Here is a 21,730-nt window from a genome sequence, read left to right on the forward strand (position 1 = left end):
TGAGGGACCGGTGATCAGCATCGCGAAGCATGACGTCCGAGTGGCACTGAGGAGAGTGAGTGTTAGATTTGTATTGTTTATTGTCATTTATGCTTAGAAATATTTAACCATATATGCTTAGAGGTGTATAATCGATTGTGTAGTGATAGGATGTGTGATCCTTAATAGTCTGCAAAGGCTTGGTGTGCATTCCAGCGTGTTCTGGCATTCACACCTACAACCTGGGAGCATGGGAAGAGGTCGTACCTTGTCTTATTGTTTTATGGTAGGATAAACGTAGCTATGTCAGTTTTAGGCTAAGTGCCTTTTGTTTAGATGGACCGCTAGACTCCTGGCACTAGCTTTGGGGAGTCTTCACAGGGTCACATCTTGACCCCACACACACACACGCACACACACATACTTACACAACGCACAGGCTAGGTACTCTTTGTGTGTATGTAGACGTCATATGTTAATGAGCCTATGTATATTCATGTGAGCTCAATAAAAGGAGTGCTATGGGGAACCTGGCTGAGAGTCTGACGGAGGTCAAGTGGGTGGAACAACACTTGGCTCCAGGCAGGTCTCCCTCATGCATGAGTAACACGAAGAACTTTGCCTACTTGGTGTTCAGTGCTTTTGCTGTGTAGTTAAATTGTCTCGTTCCAGCGGTGGGCCTGTGCTAGAGAGACCCAACAGTGAGCACAAGGAAAGTGGTGGGGCCAGACGGCATCACCGGCCGTCTGCTGCGTTGCTGTACTGACAAACTAGCAGGTGTGTTCACTTCCATCTTCAACGAGTCCTTGGCAAAGTCTGTGGTCCCCACATACTTCTAGACATCCACCATCCTCCCTGTGCCCAAGAACAACAAGCCCTCATGCCTGAACGACTACCGCCAGTTGCACTGACTTCAGTGGTAATGAAGGTGTTTGAGGGGCTACTGAAGAACATCATCTCATCCTCCATCCCAAACACCACAGATCCACTGAGTACATCATCGCCCATGTTCTGCACACCACCAGTTCAGCGTTCAACACAATAGTGCCCAGTAGACTGTTCACAAAGCTGAGGGACTCAACAGCTGTCTGTGTGTATGGGTGTTGGACTTCCTCACTGGCAGAACTCAGGTGGTGAGGGTGGGTAGGTGCGTTTCCGTCAGCATCACCATAAAGCACCACTCTCGCCTCTACTCTACTCCCTCTATACTTCAGACTGTGTGGCTACCCATGGCTACAATACCATTGTGAAGTTTGCTGACGACACAGTGGTGTTGGGTGCCATCTCCAACAACGATGAAGCGGCCTACATGGCTGAAGTGAAGAATCTGGCATCGTGGTGCCAGGATAACCACCTCCAGCTGAATGTTGGCAAGACCAAGGAACTGGTGTTGGACTTCAGAAGGAGTAAGGACAGAGACTACAAGCCCATTGTCATCAACGGAGCTCCAGTGGAGAGGGTGCCATGCTTCAAGTATCTTGGTGTCCACATCTCCTCCTTTCTATACAAGCGCTGTGGAGAGCATCCTCACACAGGACATTGCATCCTGGTATGGGAACAGCTATGTTAAGGAGCAAAAAGCTCTTCAGAGAGTGATCCGTACAGCAGAACACTTCTGCATGGCTGCTCTCTCCTCCCTACAGGACATTTACACCAGGAGAGCTGGTCCAGAGCAGCCCAGATATTGAAGGACCCGTCTCATCCCAGCAATAAACTGTTCCAACCTTTGCAATCAGGCAGAAGTTTCCACACCATCTGAGCAAAAACGGAGAGGCTCAAGAGGAGCTTCTATCCTCAGGCCATCCGTGTGTTAAATCAGGACATCAATCACTGTGTGTTATAGTTGTAAAACTATGCACATGACAAATAAATAGTCTTGAATCTTGAATCTTGAATCAGATGAATTTGAATTGGTCTGATAACAAAAAAAAGTCATCCTTAGATAGTTAGATAGTTTTTTGTTAATTTATGTTGTAATTTATGTTAGGTCAGTCTGTCTTGTCTCTGCTAGCCAGCTAACTAGGCCTCTTAGTTAGCTAGTTTAGAGTTTTTCTGTTAAATTATGTTGGAGGAACGTTGTTTCGCCTCACTGTGTACTGTTAAACTGTATATGGTTGAAGTGACAATAAAGCCAACTTGACTTGAGATGTCCCAGAAAAACAGCCAACGTAAAATAAAAAAAAACAAAACAAAACAAAAAAAACAGAAAACAGAAAACAGTCCAGATGGCCCAGCCTACTAAGTCTAGGGGCAGAGGCCAATGCAGACAAAACTGTTCAGATGATTAGCCAGAAGGGCAGTTGTTTAAAATTGTTGTCTTTTATGATCAGACTGTAATTATTGTTATTTTTGTGTGATATTTATGATTGTGATTTGTGACTTTTACCCTTGTATACCCTACTCAGACAATTCAAAACCTCAACCTTCATGCAACATTTCTCAAAGTGTCCGCAGTGTCCCACTTCCGCTTTCTACAGTGTCAGTAGAGCTAAGTCGTCTGATGGTTTGCAAAAATCCCACTGAGTCTTTGAGTCAGAGTTTCATTCCTTTGGGACTGCCATCAGCTGCCTCTGAAGTCATACAGGCTAACCAAGCACAACGGGACTCCTCCTTCAGAATGATGGTCCCTTTCGACTCCAACCGTCACTTATATAGACGTCTTTCTGAAAGTGTTGTAACTAAGTTTAAAGATATATTTCCTCCATTGATCCTCCACCTTTGCCATGACTCACCTTCTGTCAACCATTCTCCGCTCAGTATTAACTGTCCTCTCTCTCTGCTTTCAGTTGAATCCATGCCAGAGGCTCTTGCTTCAGCTAAATATTCAGCATCACAAACCCCAAGTTAAATAAAGCTTTGTTTTCTCACAAACTTGTCTGTCCCTTGAGTCTGCTTTTGGGTCCACCCCACGTACTGGCATTTCGGCCCCTTCTGACACTACATCAATTCTACTCCAACAGAGATTGATTATCTTGTTAGTGTTATATCTTCACTGTGTATGGCTCTGAATTCTTTGGCTAAAGCCTGAAATCAGAGGTGCTCTTCTGCCTGGTATAACTCACAAACCACAGATAACCTGTGAGCTGGAGACGAAATTGTGTCTCACTAATTTAAAAGGTCTTTATTTAACCAGTAAAAAAGTCTGTTGCTTTATATATATATATATATATATATATATATATATATATATATATATATATATATATATATATATATATATATATATATATATATATATATATATATTTTTTTTTTTTTTTTTTTTTTAAAGCTTGTAACATCTTACTATTAGTGATTGAAGAAGATAGACAATAGGCAAAAATATTCATAACCATCTGAGCTTTCTGAATTAACTTTTGATAATTATCTTCAAATTATCAATATGTCTATTAGACCCCATTCTTACAAGACAGCTCAAAGAAGTCCTACAACCTTAAATATGATCAATAATAATGGATTGGATTTTATATAGCGCTTTTATAGGCACCCAAAGCACTTTACAATGCCACTATTCATTCACTCACTGGTGGAGGAAAGCTACGGTTGTAGCCACAGCTGCCCTGGGGCAGACTGACAGAAGCGAGGCTGCCATATCACGCCATCTGGCCAATACCAGTAGGCGGTAGGGTAAAGTGTCTTGCCCAAGGACACAACGACCAGGACAGAGAGCCCGGGGATCAAACCGGCGACCTTCCGGTTACAGATACGCTTCCCAACCCCCTGAGCCACGGTGAGGTCAATATATGTCAGTTAATGGGTTATAGTCATATTTTTCCTTCAACCCAATTTCTTCCTGCCTGTATGATGAGTTCCATGGGGAATTGAGAAAGACCTTTTCTCACCTCATCTCTGAGGGCAGCACAGCTAAGAAACTGTTAGAGAGTTTTCCTCCAAGCTCTGAATGATCAGATAAGGGATCAATTAGCCTCATGGGACTCCTCTTTCAAGGATTTGGGTCAAAAGGATCTGGGGATACGGATAGCAGATCCATGACCTCTTCTAAACCCTGGTTATTGCTATCAGTAAAACTTAGCCTAAACCAGGTTACTCGGTCACTACAGGCCCTTCTAGATTCAGAGGGCGAACAGAACATCATAGACACGGAATTAGCGAACCAACTGCATCTATCACTCATCCCTTTAAACCCACCTGTCCCGGTTACCGCTCTGAACAATCAAGTGTTTGGCGTAATAATGCATCCATAATAACCCATCCAACCGAACGTGTCTGTCTGGTCATGTCAAGCAACTCCTGGGAGACTCACATTTTATTTTACCTTTTGGCTCAAAAAAAGACGGCACACTCTGTCCCTGTATAAATTTCCGGAGGCTGAATGAAATCACTGTCAAAAATAAGTATCCTCTGCTGTTTATTAATTCACATTTGAGCCCATCCACAGTTCCACAGTATTTACTGCAGCAAATACCTATGGTACTTTCCCACATCCACCCTCGCCACCATACTCAACTGGATCCACACCGCCAGATTCTCCTGCCACCCTGGCGTGAGTAAAACCATTTCATTATTCACGCATCACTTTTGGTGGGAGTCCCTAAAAAAGGATCTGAGGAGCTATGCAGCTGCCTGCCAAACTGTGCCTGTATAAACACCATAATCGACACCCCACCGGATTGCTCTAACACAGACCCTGGTCGCAGATTGCACTGGATTTTGTTAATGGCCTTCCTCAGGCAGAACTGTAATACTCACCATAGTTGACAGGTTTTCCAAATGAGCTCATGTCATTGCTCTGGACAAATTACCCTTTTGAAATAATTTCAGATTGTGGTCCCCAGTTCATTTTGCAAGTCTGGAAGTCCTTGAGCTCGGCACTCAGGACCCGGTCAGTCTCAGTTCTGGTTATCAACCCCAAAACAACAGCCTAACTGAATGACTGAATTAGGAACTGGAATCCGGTGTCCGCTGTATCACCTCTCACAACCCGGAAACCTGGTCATCATATCTCAAATAGGTAGAGCTTGCTCACAATTCTCTCACTGCCTCTGCTACTGGTCCCTCGCCTTTCGAAGCACCCCTAGGATATCAACCACCGCTTTTCCCAGAGGCAGATATAGATCTGGCGGTTCCCTAATTTCAGTACCACTTCCAACTATGCCAACACATCTGGGCACAGGCCTTGGAAAGGCTTCTCAGTTCAGTCAAACGCCAGCACAAGTATGCTAACTGCCGCAGGACACCCGCCCCCAGGTATCAGGTGGGGCTGAAGGTATGGCTCGCAGGTCATGGACATTCTCCACTTAATGCCCCAAAACATAAGAAACTTGTCTGCTGTAGGGCCAGTACAGTGTTAGTGCTGGCACCTTGTAAGCCATTGTCTTACAAGGTGCCAGCAGTAGAGATAGATGTGTTCAAGCCTTTCATCTCCAGAGGTTTTCCTTCACTGACTGGAAGTGAGGTGGATATGGGCAGAAATCTGTGACATCAGAAACTGAATTTGAATAAGTTAAATTCAAATTTAAATTGCTCAGATTGAATGTGACTTGTAACTTGAATAAATGCTTTTAAAAACTGAATATGAATTAGCCTAATTTGAAATTCAATTTATTGGTTTGAAAATGATCATCACTAAACCGAAATTGAATGTTATAGTTTGAAAATGAATTCATTTGCTTTGAAAATGTATTTTATCCTTTAAAATTTAGCTCTCGAATAATTTCAGATTCACTTAACACATGTTAAATACAATATTACATTTGGATCACTTTTTATTATTGCTGTAATAAACCTTTTGCACTTTTTCCTCGAGTCTGCACTTCAGTCCGTTCAGTCCACCATGACACTGTTCATGTTACTAGTTCATTTCAGCCTCACTTTAACAGGGTAGGATCCAAGGTAACAGGATCCTCATGCTACTTGGTGTTACCTTGAGGCTCAATCATGTCTCTCTACCTCACTTTCACCATTATTATTTTCATCCCTTCCTGTTTCCCTGTGACAATATACAGATAACCCTGTTGCAATTCCCTGTCTAAAAATATGGTATCAAATCCGGCCACACCTTAATTCTGTCTCTGCCTTTGCTCTGGCCCCAATGTGTAACAATCATCTCTCCCCCATCTCCTTTGGAATCTTCCCTCCATATATGTGCAAGAAATGGTATAAAATGTTTTTTAAATCATTTTTTCAAAGACAACACTTTTAGTGATATGTCTTATTTGTACGATTTGCCCTCATTTCATTTATTCCGCTATTCTCAAATAAGATACTGTGCAGCCTCTATTTTCCCAGTTTCCAAATCAGCCCCCCAAGCATTCATGGAAGGACTTATTTTAATTGAAACCTCACAGTAAGACTCTCATATTAAGAATATGTACTTTCATTATTGCATTGGGCAATTACTCAACCAAAAATATCACTTCCAGTTGGGAATAGGAACTGTGTCCTAAGTTTGGGGAAGATTACTGGGACACTGCCGCTCCGCTTTTTAACTCCAGCCGATAGGACCATTTCTCACACCCATAAACATAAACTTCTCTTTACTCTTTTTTATACTGCTGACACTTTATTCACTCTTAGTCACTTATAGTTATTTATTCACTTATTTTGTCTCTCTAATTTTAAAACTGTGTATATACTGTATATTCTAAGTATTTTTTTTAATCTCATTTTTATTGTCTGTTTATGCCCTGTCCTTATCTTTAAGGTCATGATGCTCTGTTGTCTCTTAATTGCCCCTTGGGGATAAATAAAGTCTCTCTGATCTGATCCAAAAGTAGTTGACAGAATCCATACCTCATCCTCATGTGCAAGACTTACCCTTACCAGTTTAAGACAGTATACAGATTGCACTTGTCAAAATCAAGACTATATAAAATTTATGTTGTAATCATCAATCTCACATTTATTACATTTTATTTTTGCATAAGATTTTCCCTGTGTTATGCTTGCTGACAGATGCTATTTGTAGTATTAATAATTAAAAGCACTGCCATAGGCAATGAATAAGGGAAAAGAGATAGCAGTTAGAGTTGGTGCGATTTGCTTCTCCCGGGCAGACCTGCCAGTTGCTGCCAATATATGACACTGTTAATTAAACATTGGTAAAATTTATTAGCGTGCAATGGTCTTTTTACGTTGTTAACACTGGTTAACACAACTTCCCGGAAGCAGCGCCAGCTGGAACTCTCCCGAGGACGGTGGCGGTGAAAGAATAGCAGCGCTATCCTCGTAGGACACCGAGGACAGCGTTAATCCGAACGGTGAGGTCCGCCGCCTTAACGGTAAATTTGAAGGTCCGATTAATGCTCGCAAAACGATTACCGACCTGTCATTTTTACCACCAGCAACCGATTCTCTAACTTCCAGAGAACTTCCTTATACGACGCAACGGTTGGGGAACTGAGTGTGTGGGGGGTTGGGGAGCTGGGGGGCTGCAGATGGTTTCCTTGTTTGCTGGGAAGATCCGTGGTTCGATCATCAGAATAAAGACAACGTTCTCAGTGGTTGTATCAGGAAGAACATCAGCCATTAAGATCTAACAAATCACAGCGGAGTTATATGTAAATGCTGTAATCACTACTACACAACTTCAATAACACGTTTATTTGAGGGCGCACATTTGTCACACCCAAGCACTCTTGTCACTTCCGGTATAACACTGCTCGTTCCGACTGAAAGGAGTGGGAGCGGCCCTCATGTCACGTTGTGGTTGTAGCAAGATTCCAGAACAAGGCTAAAACGATGCAGGAACTTAGACTACTGTACCTCTAAAATAAAAGCACAGACTTTACGCTATGAGTTGCGTTTGTGTGACGCAAAAAAGACAAGATGAATGTAGCCAGCAACAGACACAAAAAGACAATTTAAAAAATAAAGGCAAAAGTTAAACAAAACACATTTGTGCTGGGAAATTTACATATCTTGTGTTGAATGTAAGATATGTCAAATTCAATTTTGCAATATTTATAAAGGAATAGAGTCTTCATAGCTCTGAGATGGGCCTGGGAGGTCGAGTGCTATGCTATGCACTACTTTAGTTTTTCATAAGACTACATCCTGATTAACCATTGCCACTTGAAACGATAATCATAAATTAATCAAGAGATATAGTCCTGTGATCTATTATTTTGAGTGTTAATAATATGGGCTACAGTGTCTAATTCTTATATTGACCAAAATAAAAGGAAAGAAGTCGACAAAATTATTTTTACATAATCTCTAACAGTCCTATCTTTGATTACAACAGACAGTGATGACATAATCACCTTAAATTCATCTTGTTGTTGGCCGTCATTTTTGTCCAACTGGTCTATTAAAAGAGCATGATTGTTGGGTGTTGATTTTAATTTAAAAGAAAATCGAATACAAGCTGACCACGGAGCTGAAAATCTAGATGTAAATGATTTCATCAATCGTCACTTTATTTTGAAATGTTCCACTGGAAGTATAATGTTTAGAGCATTTAACTTCACACCTATTTTGTTGTACAAAACGTATTGTGCCTCGGGTTTATACAGCTCCTCCGGCTACTCCTAGGGAGTTGCTCTTATTTGACAATTATAAATTTTGAGGATTTATAGTGAAATAACAGAACTATATAGGCTGGATACTTTTCATGCCCATTTTTTTTCAGCTTTGGACTCTGGGATAGTTCTTGTTTTTGTGTTGGATGTGGACCGAATTCAGTAGGGATCCCAGCAGACATTCCCCTGTGATTTGGTAAGTTAGGACTTTGTTCCCCTCCAACATCCGTCTATATAAGTGTAAGAATCTTGTGTGACCTCAGTCACAGTCGCTTAAAACGAAAAATCTGCCTCCCGGAAACAGTGGTTATATGGTAACTTACGTTCATAACAGGTAGTTCATGAAAACCAGAAAAACGAATAAGTTAACATACGACAAGATCACTGCACACAAAGTAAAAACTTGATCCTTAATCAAACCACAAAGGAAGAGGACGGAATATAATAAGCAGCTTATTTTGTGCAGCTTAATTTTGCAGTTAAAGTTCTGGATGTGTAAAATTAACATGCAAATCAGGTGACATGCACTCATCAGGAAAGACACTAAAACCTATATTGCAGGGGTTTAACTGACAAGTCCAGGACCAAGGAGAAGTGTGTGTGTGTGTGTGGGGGGGGGGGGAACTAAGAAGAAGCTCGGTATAATAAACATCTTATATAGGCTGTGCATATTCTCTCATCATTCTCTCTGTCTGAAAACATATTAATGAAAAAATAACAACTGTAACTGTTTTCGCTGATTTTTTTTTCTATTAGAAATTTACTTTTTTTTTTCAAATGTTTTCATGCCATTTAATGTTTTGATAGTACAAATTCTGTGTGATTGTAGGAAATGGCAACTGCTCTCAGTAGTCGATATCCTGGTGGACGTGGACCAAATAGAAGTAAGGGGCGAATTTTAGGCATCATTGATGCCATCCAGGATGCAGTGGGGCCACCCAAACAAGCAGTTGCTGACCGGAGGACTGTAGAAAAAACTTGGAAACTCATGGATAAAGTTGTAAGTCTTGAGAAATGACCTTGGCCATCAGTGCTTCTAAAGTGATATGCAGTGCCTTTTGACATCCAAACATGGTATATATTATGTTATCAAAGAAGTTCAATTTTGTTCCCATCTGACCAGACTGTATCCTCACAGACTTGTCTAAATGTTGTTCAGCAAACTTTAAACGCACTTCAACATGCTTTTTCTTCAGCAATGGAGTCTTGGATCATGAGCATCCATACAGGCCATGGCATTTGAGATTATTACTTAATATCTTCTTTAAAACACTTGTACCTGCTGATTCCAAGCCTTTCTGTACCTCTTCACAAATGGTCCTTGGCTCTTGGACAACTCTTCTGATAGTTGTTTTCACTCCTCTGAATTATAGCCCAAACAGTGCTCACTGGAATCTTCAATAGTTTAGAAATTCTTCTGTAAACAATGCCATCATTGTGTTTCTTGCAACAATAAAGTTCCATAGGTCTTGAGAGCACTCAGTGGTTTACCCATCACAAGATATTTCTTGTGTGAAACCTTGGTAATGAGACAGCTTTTAATAGGGCATCAGTTGGGACTGAACCATCAGTCTATCTATCCATCTGTCCAATTTCTTCCACTTATCCATGTGGTCAGCAGCCTAAGCAGAGAAGCTTGTCTGGGGGGAACATTAAGGCAGTTGAGAGATATAATCTCTCCAGCGTGTCCTGGGTCTGCTACAGGGCCTAGATGCTCTATTCTCAGCTTCTCCCGGATTGTCTATCTCCTCACCCTATCACTAAGGGAGAGTCCAGCCACCCTTCAGAGAAAGTTCATTTCTGCTGGTTGTGTCCGCAATCTTGTTTTTTCAGTCACCCCCCAGAGCTCGTGACCATTGGTGAAGGTAGGGATGTAGATCGACCACTAAATCAAGAGCTCAATTTTCACGCTCAGCTCCCTTTTGACCATGACGGCAACACTGCTGCCACAGTACCAATCCACCTATTGCTTTCCCATTCTCCTCTCCCCTCACTTGTAAACAAGCCACCAAATGATGAAACCAAATGAACCACATCCTCTGCAAAAAGCAGAGATGAGTGGAGACCACTTAAGTGGAAACCTTCCCTTACTTAGCTACACCTAGAAATTTTGTCCAGAAAACAGCTGAAGCACTTGATATCAATTTGCATTAATTGGCAGGATGGCTTTCTAATTACTGATAGAGTTTAGCTGGTGTCAGGCTTTCCATGTATTTTTGCACCTCCCTTTCTTCATGTGTTCAATACTTTTTCTCTGTGTTGTTTATCATCATTACACACAACTTAATTAAGAGACATCTGTGGTTTGATTTCTTTGCATATGTGGGTTGGATGGGTTTACCGACATATGGTGAGAATTTCATCTCAATAGAACCTTTAGAACTACATTTATTTACAAAAGTCCTTATCAAAATCCGTCATATACATACCTGAGTTACATAATGAAACTAGTATATGCATAATATTGTTCCTGTTGTTCCTCTCATGCTGCCACAGCTGCTCAGGTAGAGTGGCAGGAGAAAATTTGATGTGCATTGAGAAAACATTGATTTTTCATTTATTGATTAATTCCTTTGCAACAGGTGCGGCTCTGCCAAAATCCCAGACTCCAACTGAAAAACAGTCCACCATATATCCTGGATATTTTACCTGATGCCTACCAACACCTGCGGGTCATACTAGGCAAATATGAAGAGAACCAGATGATCATACAGCTTAGTGAGAATGATTACTTTAAAATCTACATTGATAGCCTTATGAAGAAATCCAAACGAGCTATCCGGCTCTTCAAAGAGGGAAGAGAGAGGATGTACGAGGAGCAGTCACAGGACAGGTATGACGACGGGATATTTCCTGGCTTTTGTGTTTTATGTTAACACAGATTTTCTTGGTTTTCTCTGGAAGACTGCTTTAAGAGAAGTAGCTATCATATGATGTCTCTCAGACAGAATAGGAACAATAATAATTAACAGTTTTGTTTCAGATTTAAAAATTACAAGCTTTTTGGAGGTACACTCTGTTCTGGCCACTTCATTCCAAAGCTATATATATTTGTGTACATTTGGGCTAGATATGCACAGTAGATGCTCCTTGATGCCCTCAGATGTCAGTTTCCTTTTTGAATACTGTACGAGACGGTGCTCTCTTTTTGTTTTACTCATGATAACCATAGTCACAGAGACAACATGACTTACTTACTTACATGTCTTACCATTCACCTTTAAATGTTATTTAAATAACATTTTCTTAAAATCTTAATAGCTCAGTTTTCCAGCCTCTTACAACCAACTCATATGTGTCACACTTGCAATTACAACTGTGAAAGTCAAAAGTTTCCATAAGTACTTCAACACACCAACTCCTGCTCTTTGTCTTAACGCTCAATATTAAGTTGCAGGTTGATTCATCTGAAAAATATGTTGGAATGATCTTGACAACTTTAAGTTGTTTTTTTTTTTTTATCTCAGCCACATCGTGATGACAGATATTTGTAACTGTACATGGCTGGTTAGCCAGCTGAAATACTGTGATAGCAGAATGAAGATGATTCTCTGTGAAAACTTTACCCATTGCAGAGTTACAGGAAGAACACTTCACATTCTTTCCATGGTTCGAGTTGCAAAGTAGTCATATAATCCAAAAAGTAACTATGCAGAGAGTCTCTGCTGCAATTTCATCTGTTTTCAAGGTGCACTGCTTCACTGTACTCTGCAGTCCATATTGGAGCTTAATAAAACACACATATATTAAATTATTTTTTACTGATTTTTTTACTTTATTCTTTTTTACTGATGTCCAGACAGCCCTTCTGACTGGCTTTCTTCCCAAACTATCTAAGGATAAATGCCACTACACATCTTGCGCATTGCAAAGATTTGATATGAAATTCTGATTTTTTTCAAATGCAAGCCTGTCATGTAACATATACAGAAGGCCCAGCCAGATGCTGTATTCAATTCCAGAAACTTCTTGCTATGAGTCAACAGGTATAAAAACTAAATGATTTATGTCATTTAAAAACTGTTTTTGCAATAGGTAATTTAAATGTGTAAGGCTCCAGTAATTCTCAGGAGCCCTTTCTGATAGCTATGTGCAGAGCTTCAGAGGGAAAATCCCCACACACTTTACATCCGCTTCATATATTTCCTTTTTATCTCAGCTGAAGAAGCATCCAGCACCCTTTTTGATCTGTATGTGTGAAACTCTTTCTCTCTTTTTTTCTTACTTTTATTCTCTTATTGCCTCTGATTGTATAGGCTTAATTTATTGCAGTAAAACACAGTGTTTACTATAAACACTATATGTTGCTGTTGCAATATGGTAAAGAAGAAACCATAGAAACATATATTTCACGTGTGAAAATTTATAAATGTCATATCTGAATCACCTGACAAATTATTTAGCTATTTAGTACATTCTTGGTAGTTACATGATGTTGTATGAGTCAGTATTTCTAGACTTTTAAGATAGCTGTTTTCATTTGCATAAAGCTAAGAGTCATGCGGTGTGTGTGGGTTCGTGATGATTCCTTCTGCTTCAATGAAGTCTAAAAGAACAGTTGAACCAGTTGCAGGGTTTGATTTCTGTGTTAATCAAATTGATTTCCGGTTATATCAAATAGCTTTTGCAGTTACAACATGAGGTTGAGCTTTTACATTATATGCATATGTTGCAGGATGCCTGTTAAACCAGACTAAGTGAGAAGTGTTCCAGCAGTTTTTCCCATAGTTGAATTTTGGAACCTATACCAGTGATTATTAGGGAGAAAGTACATCCTGATATTTACATATCAGCAAATATTTTTCAAAATATTTTCACAAATACTATACATAGATGTTAAAGATGTGAAACTGGAAAATGATAGGGGCATTATTCATCAACTCTTCTCAATGTTCTCAAGTGGATGTTCTGCTGACACATTGAAAGAATGGCAAACAGTTTCAAAAATACATGCATCCTTTTTTGCTGTCTAGCAATGACTCTTTTAACATAAGCAACTCAATTTCACTAGCATACAATGTTTAAATAGACCCTAGCTAGAACAGTGTGAAAAAATATGTAGTTGTAAATATATAGTCCGAGTTTATTCATACATCTTTTTATTCATATCATGAGAAAGTAGACTCTTAAACATACAGGCAAGAGGCTCTCTTTCATCCTACAAAAGACTGAGAGACAGGGTGTCTGTGTGTCTTTGCTTATGTCTGTTTGAGTAATTGTGTTTTAAACTGGAGAAGTACGTTCAAGCACACATCTGTGAAGGTTATGTGAAGAAGAGCATTTCTAAAAGTTTAAGAATGATCTGCAGTCTCTTTTGTATTAAATTTGAGCCTCTCATTAGAAACAGACTCATGGCTGTTTTATTTAATTGAGCAAGTTAACCTCTTCCTTTTCAATTTTTTACTTTCTAGTACAAATCTTTGACACCATAGTACTTTAGTGACTCTCTCTATTTGTCCTGCCCATTGGCAGTTAATGCCCAAAGCAGATGATGTCATTCTTAAGCAAGGGTAAACCCTTTTTAGAAAAGAGCCCATCAAACAGCCTAAAATGACACTGACAAACATGAGTGGTTTCATAATTCATGGCTGAAAATGATAAATTTATTATATAAAATGTCATTTGCTAAAACTGAGCCGTAAAACAAAGTTGCAGTAAATTAGCTCTGCTAAAAAAGATTTTTTTTTCCTGATCTTGCTGAAGGTTGCGTCAACTTATGCTGAAACAACTTTTTTTCTTCTGTGATCCTCATTTGATAGTTCACATACTACACCACATACTTTTGTACTCTCATATACATTTTTATGTAGCCTATATTTCTGTGACATTTTATACCAGAATAGTTAAGGTGTTAAGATTATTAAAATCTCAAAAGAGCATTAGCAAGGACTGTTTATATTTTTTAGCATATGACCACTCAGCAAACTGCCAAGAAAAACATTTATTTAATAGGAAGGGAAGTGATCCTCTCCAAAAATAGGCTTAGCATGGGGCAGTTATCTTCTGTGGCTAGTTGAGAGTTGAGGGTGAAGAAAAGAGAGAATAAAAGTATAGACGGAAAAGAAAAGCATAGTCCATTTTTCTTTGTTTAATTTGATATTCACTGTATCAGTTATTTCTTTTAATTTGTTCATGAGAATGGGCATGCTTTTACTGTACTGTGCAAAAGTTTTAGGCAGGTGTAAAAAAAATGCTGTAAACAAAGAATGCTTTCAGAAATGGAAGTGTTAATCATTTATTTTTATCAATCAACAAAATGCAGTGAATGAACAAAAGAGAAATCTAAATCAAATCAATATTTGGTGTGACCACCCTTTGCCTTCTTCTAGGTACAGTTGCACACAGTTTTTGAAGGAACTCGGCTGGCAGGTTGTTCCAAAAATCTTCCTAACATCCTTTTGTCTTTTCATGTAATCTCTGACACCATCGATGATGTTAAAATCAGGGCTCTGTGGGGGCCATACTATCACTTCCAGGCCTTCTTGTTCTTCTTTACACTGAAGATAGTTCTTAATGGCTTCGACTGTATGTTTGGGATCATTGTCCTGCTGCAGAATAAATTTGGGGCCAATCATACACTTCCCTGATGGTATTGCATGATGGAGAAATATCTGCCTGTATTTCTCAGCATTGAGAACACCATTAATCCTGACCAAATCTCCAACTCCATTTGCAGAAATGCATCCCAAACGTTCAAGGAACCTCCACCATGCTTCACTGTTGCCTGCAGACACTCATTATTGCACCGCTCTCCAGCCCTTCAACAAACAAACTGCCTTCTGCTACAGCCAAATATTTCTAATTTTGACTCATCAGTCCAGAGCACCTACTGCCATTTTTCTGCACCCCCATTTCCTATGTTTACGTGCATACTTGAGTCACTTGGCCTTGTTTCTACGTCAAAGGCATGGCTTTTTGGCTGCAACTCTTCCATAAAGACCACTTCTGGCCAGACTTCTCCAGACATTAGATGGAATGTCCCACTGGTTTCTGCCAGTTCTGAGCTTATGGCACTGCTGGACATCTTCTGATTTCAAAGGGTAATAAGCACTGCTGCAGTAAGTTTCCTTGACCGACCACTTGTGTCTATGATCCTTTACATTGCCCGTTTCTTTATGCCTCCTCAAAAGAGCTTGAACAGCACATCTTGAAACCCCAGTCTGCTTTGAAATCTTTGTCTGGGAGAGTATAACTACCTTGTGCCTTGTTGCTGTGCTCAATCTTGCCATGACATGAAACTGTCTTTCACAACCTCAACTTGGTAGCAGAGTTTGGCCTACAAAATCCCTGACTTTGTGCAATTGTACTATAAGAACTAATGCTTATTTGAAGGCTAAAGGCAGTAACGCCAAATAACTGATTTGATTTAAATTTTTGTTCACTCACTTTGCATTTTGTAAATTGATAAAAATAAACAAACATTACAACAATCATATATTCCTGAAAGCATTCTTTGTTTACTGAATTTTTTCACACCTGCCTAAAACCTTTTGCACAGTACTGTATTTCTGCAACTAACATGTATAGGCTTGATCTGGAATGTACTTCTGCAGAAGGATTTTTATTACGCTTGTTGATGTGTCATAGTGAGCAGTCCTTTGAAATGATGATGTCACATGTTCCCATGGAAGGTCTGAGCCTGAGTAAGCTTCCACAAAGTAGAACCTGGGTAGGAATAAGTCTCAGCATAAATGTATGTGTGTTTGTGAGAGTACATACATACAAAGGACTGGAAAGCTATTTTGAGAGGTTTACTCACTGCCTTCTGACTAAGGGTTTATATCAATGTGCTTTGACCTGCAGTATTATGCCCCCACCCTTCAAACACACATGAAGAAAAAAGAACAGCCCCTCCACTGTTGGATCAAAGCTTGGATTGAGTCATTTGGTTCCAAAGGGCCCATTTATTTCTTTTGTCCACATCCCCCAGCTGTAAATGGGAAATGTAGCCTTTAAATGGTGCCTTTCTACTCTACTGGAGCACTCAAAGTGCTTTATACACCGTGCTTCATTCACCCGTTGACACAGGCACTTTTCTAAATGCTGGCCTAACAGTCATATACATTCACACTCCAGTGAATTGAGCAACTTGCACAAGGATACTTTGGAAACCAGGGATTGAACCACCAACCTTCAAATTGTGAATTAGCTCTACCTCCTGTTCTGCATCCAGTTCTACTTCATGAGTTATATGTCTGTGAAGGTTCGCAGTCATCCAGCTCATTGTAGTCTTAGCTTAGAAAGAAAAGCATGTGGACTTCTTTAAGTTTCCTTGAGGTGAAACATCTTCGAGGAAACTTAAAGAACTCCAGACGCTTTCTTTCCAAGCTTCTGCGGGACACTCAGCTATGAGCACTGAGGTACATGAGAGACAGGGGCTGTGGCAGACAAGCTTTAAACTACAGCATCTTCAAAGCTTTTAACCATAGCAATGCTTTCTTGTGACTGGTATTGACTAGGGGTCACTGCCGAACGGATGCGACCGGGGGACACCATAGTGACTGGTATTGACTGGGGGTCACTACCGAACAGATGTGACCGGAGGATACTGTAGAGACTGGTATTGACTGAGGGTCACTACCGAACATATGCAACCAGGGAACACTGTAGTGACTGGTACTGACTGGGGATCACTACCAAACGGATGCGACCGGGGGACACTGTAATGACTGGTATTGACTGGGGGGCTCTACTGAACGGATGCAGCTGGGGGACAGTGTGAAGGAAATGGTCGAGGAAATCTCTCCCCAAAAGTGTGCTGTCAAACCTAGCATTGGCCCTACAATGCCAGACCACGTTTTCCAGTTGATCGCTCTACCCTTTAACATCCAGACTTTATAATCATAGTTATCATCAACCACAGATAACCCTTAATTGCAGAAAAGAGAATGCTTTTTATTAATAAATCTAGAAACATCTTTCTTACATCACCCTTTTAATAGAATACTGTTCCCAGTATGATAGGAAATGTTACATTTATGAATTGATAATAATAGCTTTCATCATCATTCATAAGAGCCTAAAAATGATTCAAATGAAGCTTTTGAATACCAGTACATGATGTTGGAGAAATGGTAATACATTTATCCAGAATGAAAGTAAATACTCAAGACTGAATATTGAATACAGCACAACTGTATGGTCCTTACCATATTACTTTTAATGAACAATTCATTTATTATTTAGAGACTTCTGTTATAGTGACCCTGACATTTAAAGCAAGTCTACAATGTCATAGTGAGTTAGAGGAAGCCGTTTGTGATGGAGACAAATTGTTGAGATGGCAGGAAGCCAATAGAAATTGAGATAGTGAGCAGTTGAGCAGCTGGAGTGCACTTGTCAGCACAGCAGTGTGATAGCAACTGTGTAAGCAAATTTGTGACTTTGCTCTATTTTATTTATGGGGAATCTGAAATTGTTCTTTTTATTTAACATGTTGAAAAGCTGTTTAGTATGATTTCATTTATGTGTTGCTTATAACAGAACAATCAAAAAATTACATAAGTTAGCCAGCAGTTTCTGGCCATGCTACCCTAGACACGCTGAATAAATTAGCCCTAGGCTGCCTTTCATGGGCAGCTTGTCAGATGAGGCAGATTACAGACTGATAGCACAGATCATGGCAAGGACACATGAGAGACTGACCATATATCTGTCTTGTACTTTGCACTGAGCATTAAAGTGGGGTGATGCTGTAAGCAGGGAGAAAATTTACATCCAAAAAATGTATCCATGTATCCATGCATACATTATGTAGCGCAGAATACATGCTGCTTTTTCTGTTTGTTTGGGGGTACTTAAGAGCAGAGCCCTCGCCCACAAGGATGTGTGGTCTTTTCCTTTGCATCCCAATGAGAAGTTATTTTGGTTGGCCCTTGGTTGATTAGAGGCCTAATGGTAACCAAAGAAGCATGAAATTACTTTTTTTCAGTGCAGGCATACACACAAGCACACTCACATGCTCATACACATGCAGACCAACTGAAGTGGAACGCTACCACAGAATACTGATGCTCACCTTTCCCACTTTAACCTAATATTACTCAAATACTTTATTCCATTTCCAAGGAAATGGAGAAAGACAGTAGATGGGCAAACATTCCAAAATTAAATCAGAAATAAAGAAAAAGTTGAAAAATATTATGAATAATTGTAAAATTATTGTATAATTTATCAAATTGACTACAGCTCTGATTGACGTTTAACTGTTCATGGCAACTGATTTCTTAGTCAACTAAACAAGGCAACCCCCCCCCCCCCCCCCAAAAAAAAACAAACAAAAAACTAGACTAACTAGCTAATATAGGAGACTAAGAGACACTCAGATATCAAGTTAATCTTACATTTTATACTCCAAACAGACAATGAAGAAAAACACTAAACTGTGGTTAAATAGGACAAATTAACATCCAAAAAGTGTGATGCAGTGTATGAGTGATGCACGTTGTGCATAACGGATTTGTAGTGTTTCTGAACATGGCTGAATAACATAACAACAGTTTACCATCATTTACCATGAGTGGGCATCAATTAAAATGATAGCAATTAGATAAAAAGAGCCCCAATATGTGTAGTGTTTTATGTCCACTTTAAAGTAGTAATGCAATCACAACACAAATCCTGGTTATCTATTTCTATAAGGGGATTCCAATTAATATTTGCATGTTGTGTTTACATTACAGTTAATAGATGATGTGTTTGTCATCTGACCCATTTTATTGGTAAGACATCAATTAGGGTTCTACTGTTTTAGTGACTCTTTTAAGTCCTTTGATTATTTGTTTGAAATAAAATTTTGACATTGCCATTTTCAATTTTTGTCAACCAGTTCATATTATAGTCATCAGTTGTTGATCATAAAATAATATGTGTGTGATGGCGAATTGCACAAGACAACAACATTAAAACTCATCTGATGGGAAAAAAATCACATGTAAAGCTAAATCTCTTATGATAGTGTTTGGGAAGTTACGAAGTTTCATTTTTGCCCTTCCTCATAGCAAAGATGGAATATAACGTCAAATATAATTGTTCAAATAAACAGGATTTTCTTTGATTGACATTTGGGGTTATGACCATTTGAAAGTTGAAAGTATAGCTATGCCATCTGTTGGTTTTAACCAGGGTCTAATAGGAAGTAATAGTAGCAGGCAACAAAGTGACAGTGTGCAATCTTTCTGTTGAAGAAGCAGCTTCTCACACATAGGTTTTCTTTGCTCTAAGTCATCCTGGGAAGTGTAAAAAACTTGTTGCAATGTGTAGATAGTGTCCATATGCAGTAATTCAAAAACAAATGACATGAATCCATTCCATAGAGCAGAGGTGTCAAACTCAAATACACAGTGGGCCAAAATTCAAAACTGGAGTCGTGGGCTAACAATAATATTTATTAAAAAAAAAAAATCTTCCTCCAGATATAAGAATGAATCTTTTCTTATGGACTCAAATAGGTTTTGCTGGAAAACTGAATATGGAACAAGCAAAGCTTAATACTAAACAATATATATATTAGCTGTATAATACCAGTAGGCCAGCTCTAATAGTAATTTGGTATGGCTTTGCGGACCAAATTTGGCCCGCGGGCCAGAGTTTGACACCTATGCCATAGAGGGTCTTCTGGATCAACAAGTCAGTGGTTTATTTGACTGATGAATCTTTCTATGTCACATTTATGATTGTCTGGGTTTTGCTTTCAAAAGAAGGAAATGTACCTGTCTATACTGGTTAGTTTTTGTGAATAAGAACAAATTTACTTTCCTTTTACAAAGCACTAACATTATCACCCTTTTTGTACACTCAGAAAATAAGTGGCAATATGTTATTGGATTTTAGGCTGCATAAATAACTGTGCAAAATAAAACTTGACACTGGCTCTGCATTTGTCACATTTATCATTATCAGATGATGAGATCCCTAACCCTAACCCTAACCCTGAGAAAAATGTGTTCTCACATCCTATGCCCACACATCCTTAAGTGTTATAATATGTCTGTTTTTTTTTTTTTAAGTTCAATTTTATCTAGTGTGTGATAGATGTGATATGTTGTGTGATATAGCACAGAGATCCTTCTGTAGTCGTTATTTAAGCCAGTTTGTTTTCTAATGTGCTCATGTAGTTCATATTATAGTTAACTTTTTTAAAGGAAATCCAACATTAAATTATCTATAAACTGTGTTCTAGCATATGTTGGTCTAAGAGAGTGTTCGAAATGTCTGATTTGACCAGCTATTACCAACAAATCAGAAGTCAGGAACATGTACAGTATATTTGTACAGGTCAAATAGTTTCCATGTGGTGTCTGTCAAACATGTGAGGCTATAATTTTACATGAACTATTTCCTGTTTTCTGGCCTCTGCAGGAGGAACCTGACCAAGCTGTCTCTGATCTTCAGTCATATGCTGGCAGAAATCAAGGCAATCTTCCCTGGAGGACAATTCCAAGGAGACACGTTCAGGATTACCAAAGCTGATGCTGCTGACTTCTGGAGGAGATTTTTTGGTGAAAAGTAAGTGTCACCTCAGTATTATTTTTGTTGTTGTTTGTTTGTTTTTTGATAGATGTGTATGTTATTCACTTGTCCAAATTGGACATGCACACAAATAGTTGGGAATGACATATTCCATTAAATAATCAACACCATCACTTTTAACGTGTAATGGTAAAAAGTAGTAAAACACCACTACAAATGTACCAAGCCTATTCTAGAGCTGGCTAGCTAAAAGTTTGTCAAATTCCACACTGGTGCTAAATTTCAAGTTCAAGTTCAAGTTCAAATTTTATTTGCCACATGCAGTGGCATGTTGCCCTGCAGTGGAATGAACCCGCCCCCCGACCTTACACACACAACACAGACATCACATGGGGATACAAGTCAGAGAACGGTTGCATTACAGAAAAAAAACACTGAAATGTACACTACAATGGGAAAATGCAAGAGGAAAAAAGAGACCTCTACTCATGCTGGGCTATAGGAGGACAGCATGAGAACAGGAAACAAAAAAACTCCTCTGCACAGAAAGCACATAAATGTCCACAGTACAACATTACAGAGCACGTGACCAGCAACAGGGTTGGGTAGGGGATGAGGAGTAATCCCAGGCAACACAGCAGCCATCCTGCCACTGCACCGTCTCTCCAGCGCGGGCCCAGACCCGCCTCGTGTTCCCAGGAGGCAACAAGCATCGAAGGCATTGGAAGGGGAAGGGGGATGAGTGAGTGCTCATCAGTGTAAGTGTATGTGTGTGCGTGTCCATAGTTCAGCTGAGA

General features: G+C 39.5%; 1 protein-coding gene across 8 annotated transcripts in view; it reads left to right on the top strand.

Annotated features, from left to right (window-relative positions):
• Positions 1-7,068: 7,068 nt before the first annotated feature.
• The window catches only part of cblb (Cbl proto-oncogene B, E3 ubiquitin protein ligase), a 171,778-nt gene continuing 157,116 nt past the window's right edge, over positions 7,069-21,730 (top strand). For 2 of the 8 annotated variants that reach the window (XR_014913509.1, XM_085420011.1), the window contains exons 1-4: positions 8,413-8,658; positions 9,292-9,462; positions 11,045-11,295; positions 20,823-20,969. Coding sequence is in view for 7 of the 8 variants with exons in the window: in XM_085420011.1 (XP_085276137.1) it covers positions 9,295-9,462; positions 11,045-11,295; positions 20,823-20,969 (566 nt within the window). In the remaining variant the exon portion in view is untranslated. Of the gene's footprint in view, positions 7,221-8,411; positions 8,659-9,291; positions 9,463-11,044; positions 11,296-20,822; positions 20,970-21,730 lie in introns of those variants that run through there. The other 6 variants (XM_085420004.1, XM_085420009.1, XM_085420005.1 and 3 more) reach the window with 5 other exon arrangements.

Source organism: Rhamphochromis longiceps, linkage group LG10 (assembly GCF_057381845.1).
Source record: "Rhamphochromis longiceps isolate RC_006_pf linkage group LG10, R_longiceps_female_GT1.1, whole genome shotgun sequence".
Lineage (NCBI taxonomy): Eukaryota > Metazoa > Chordata > Actinopteri > Cichliformes > Cichlidae > Rhamphochromis > Rhamphochromis longiceps.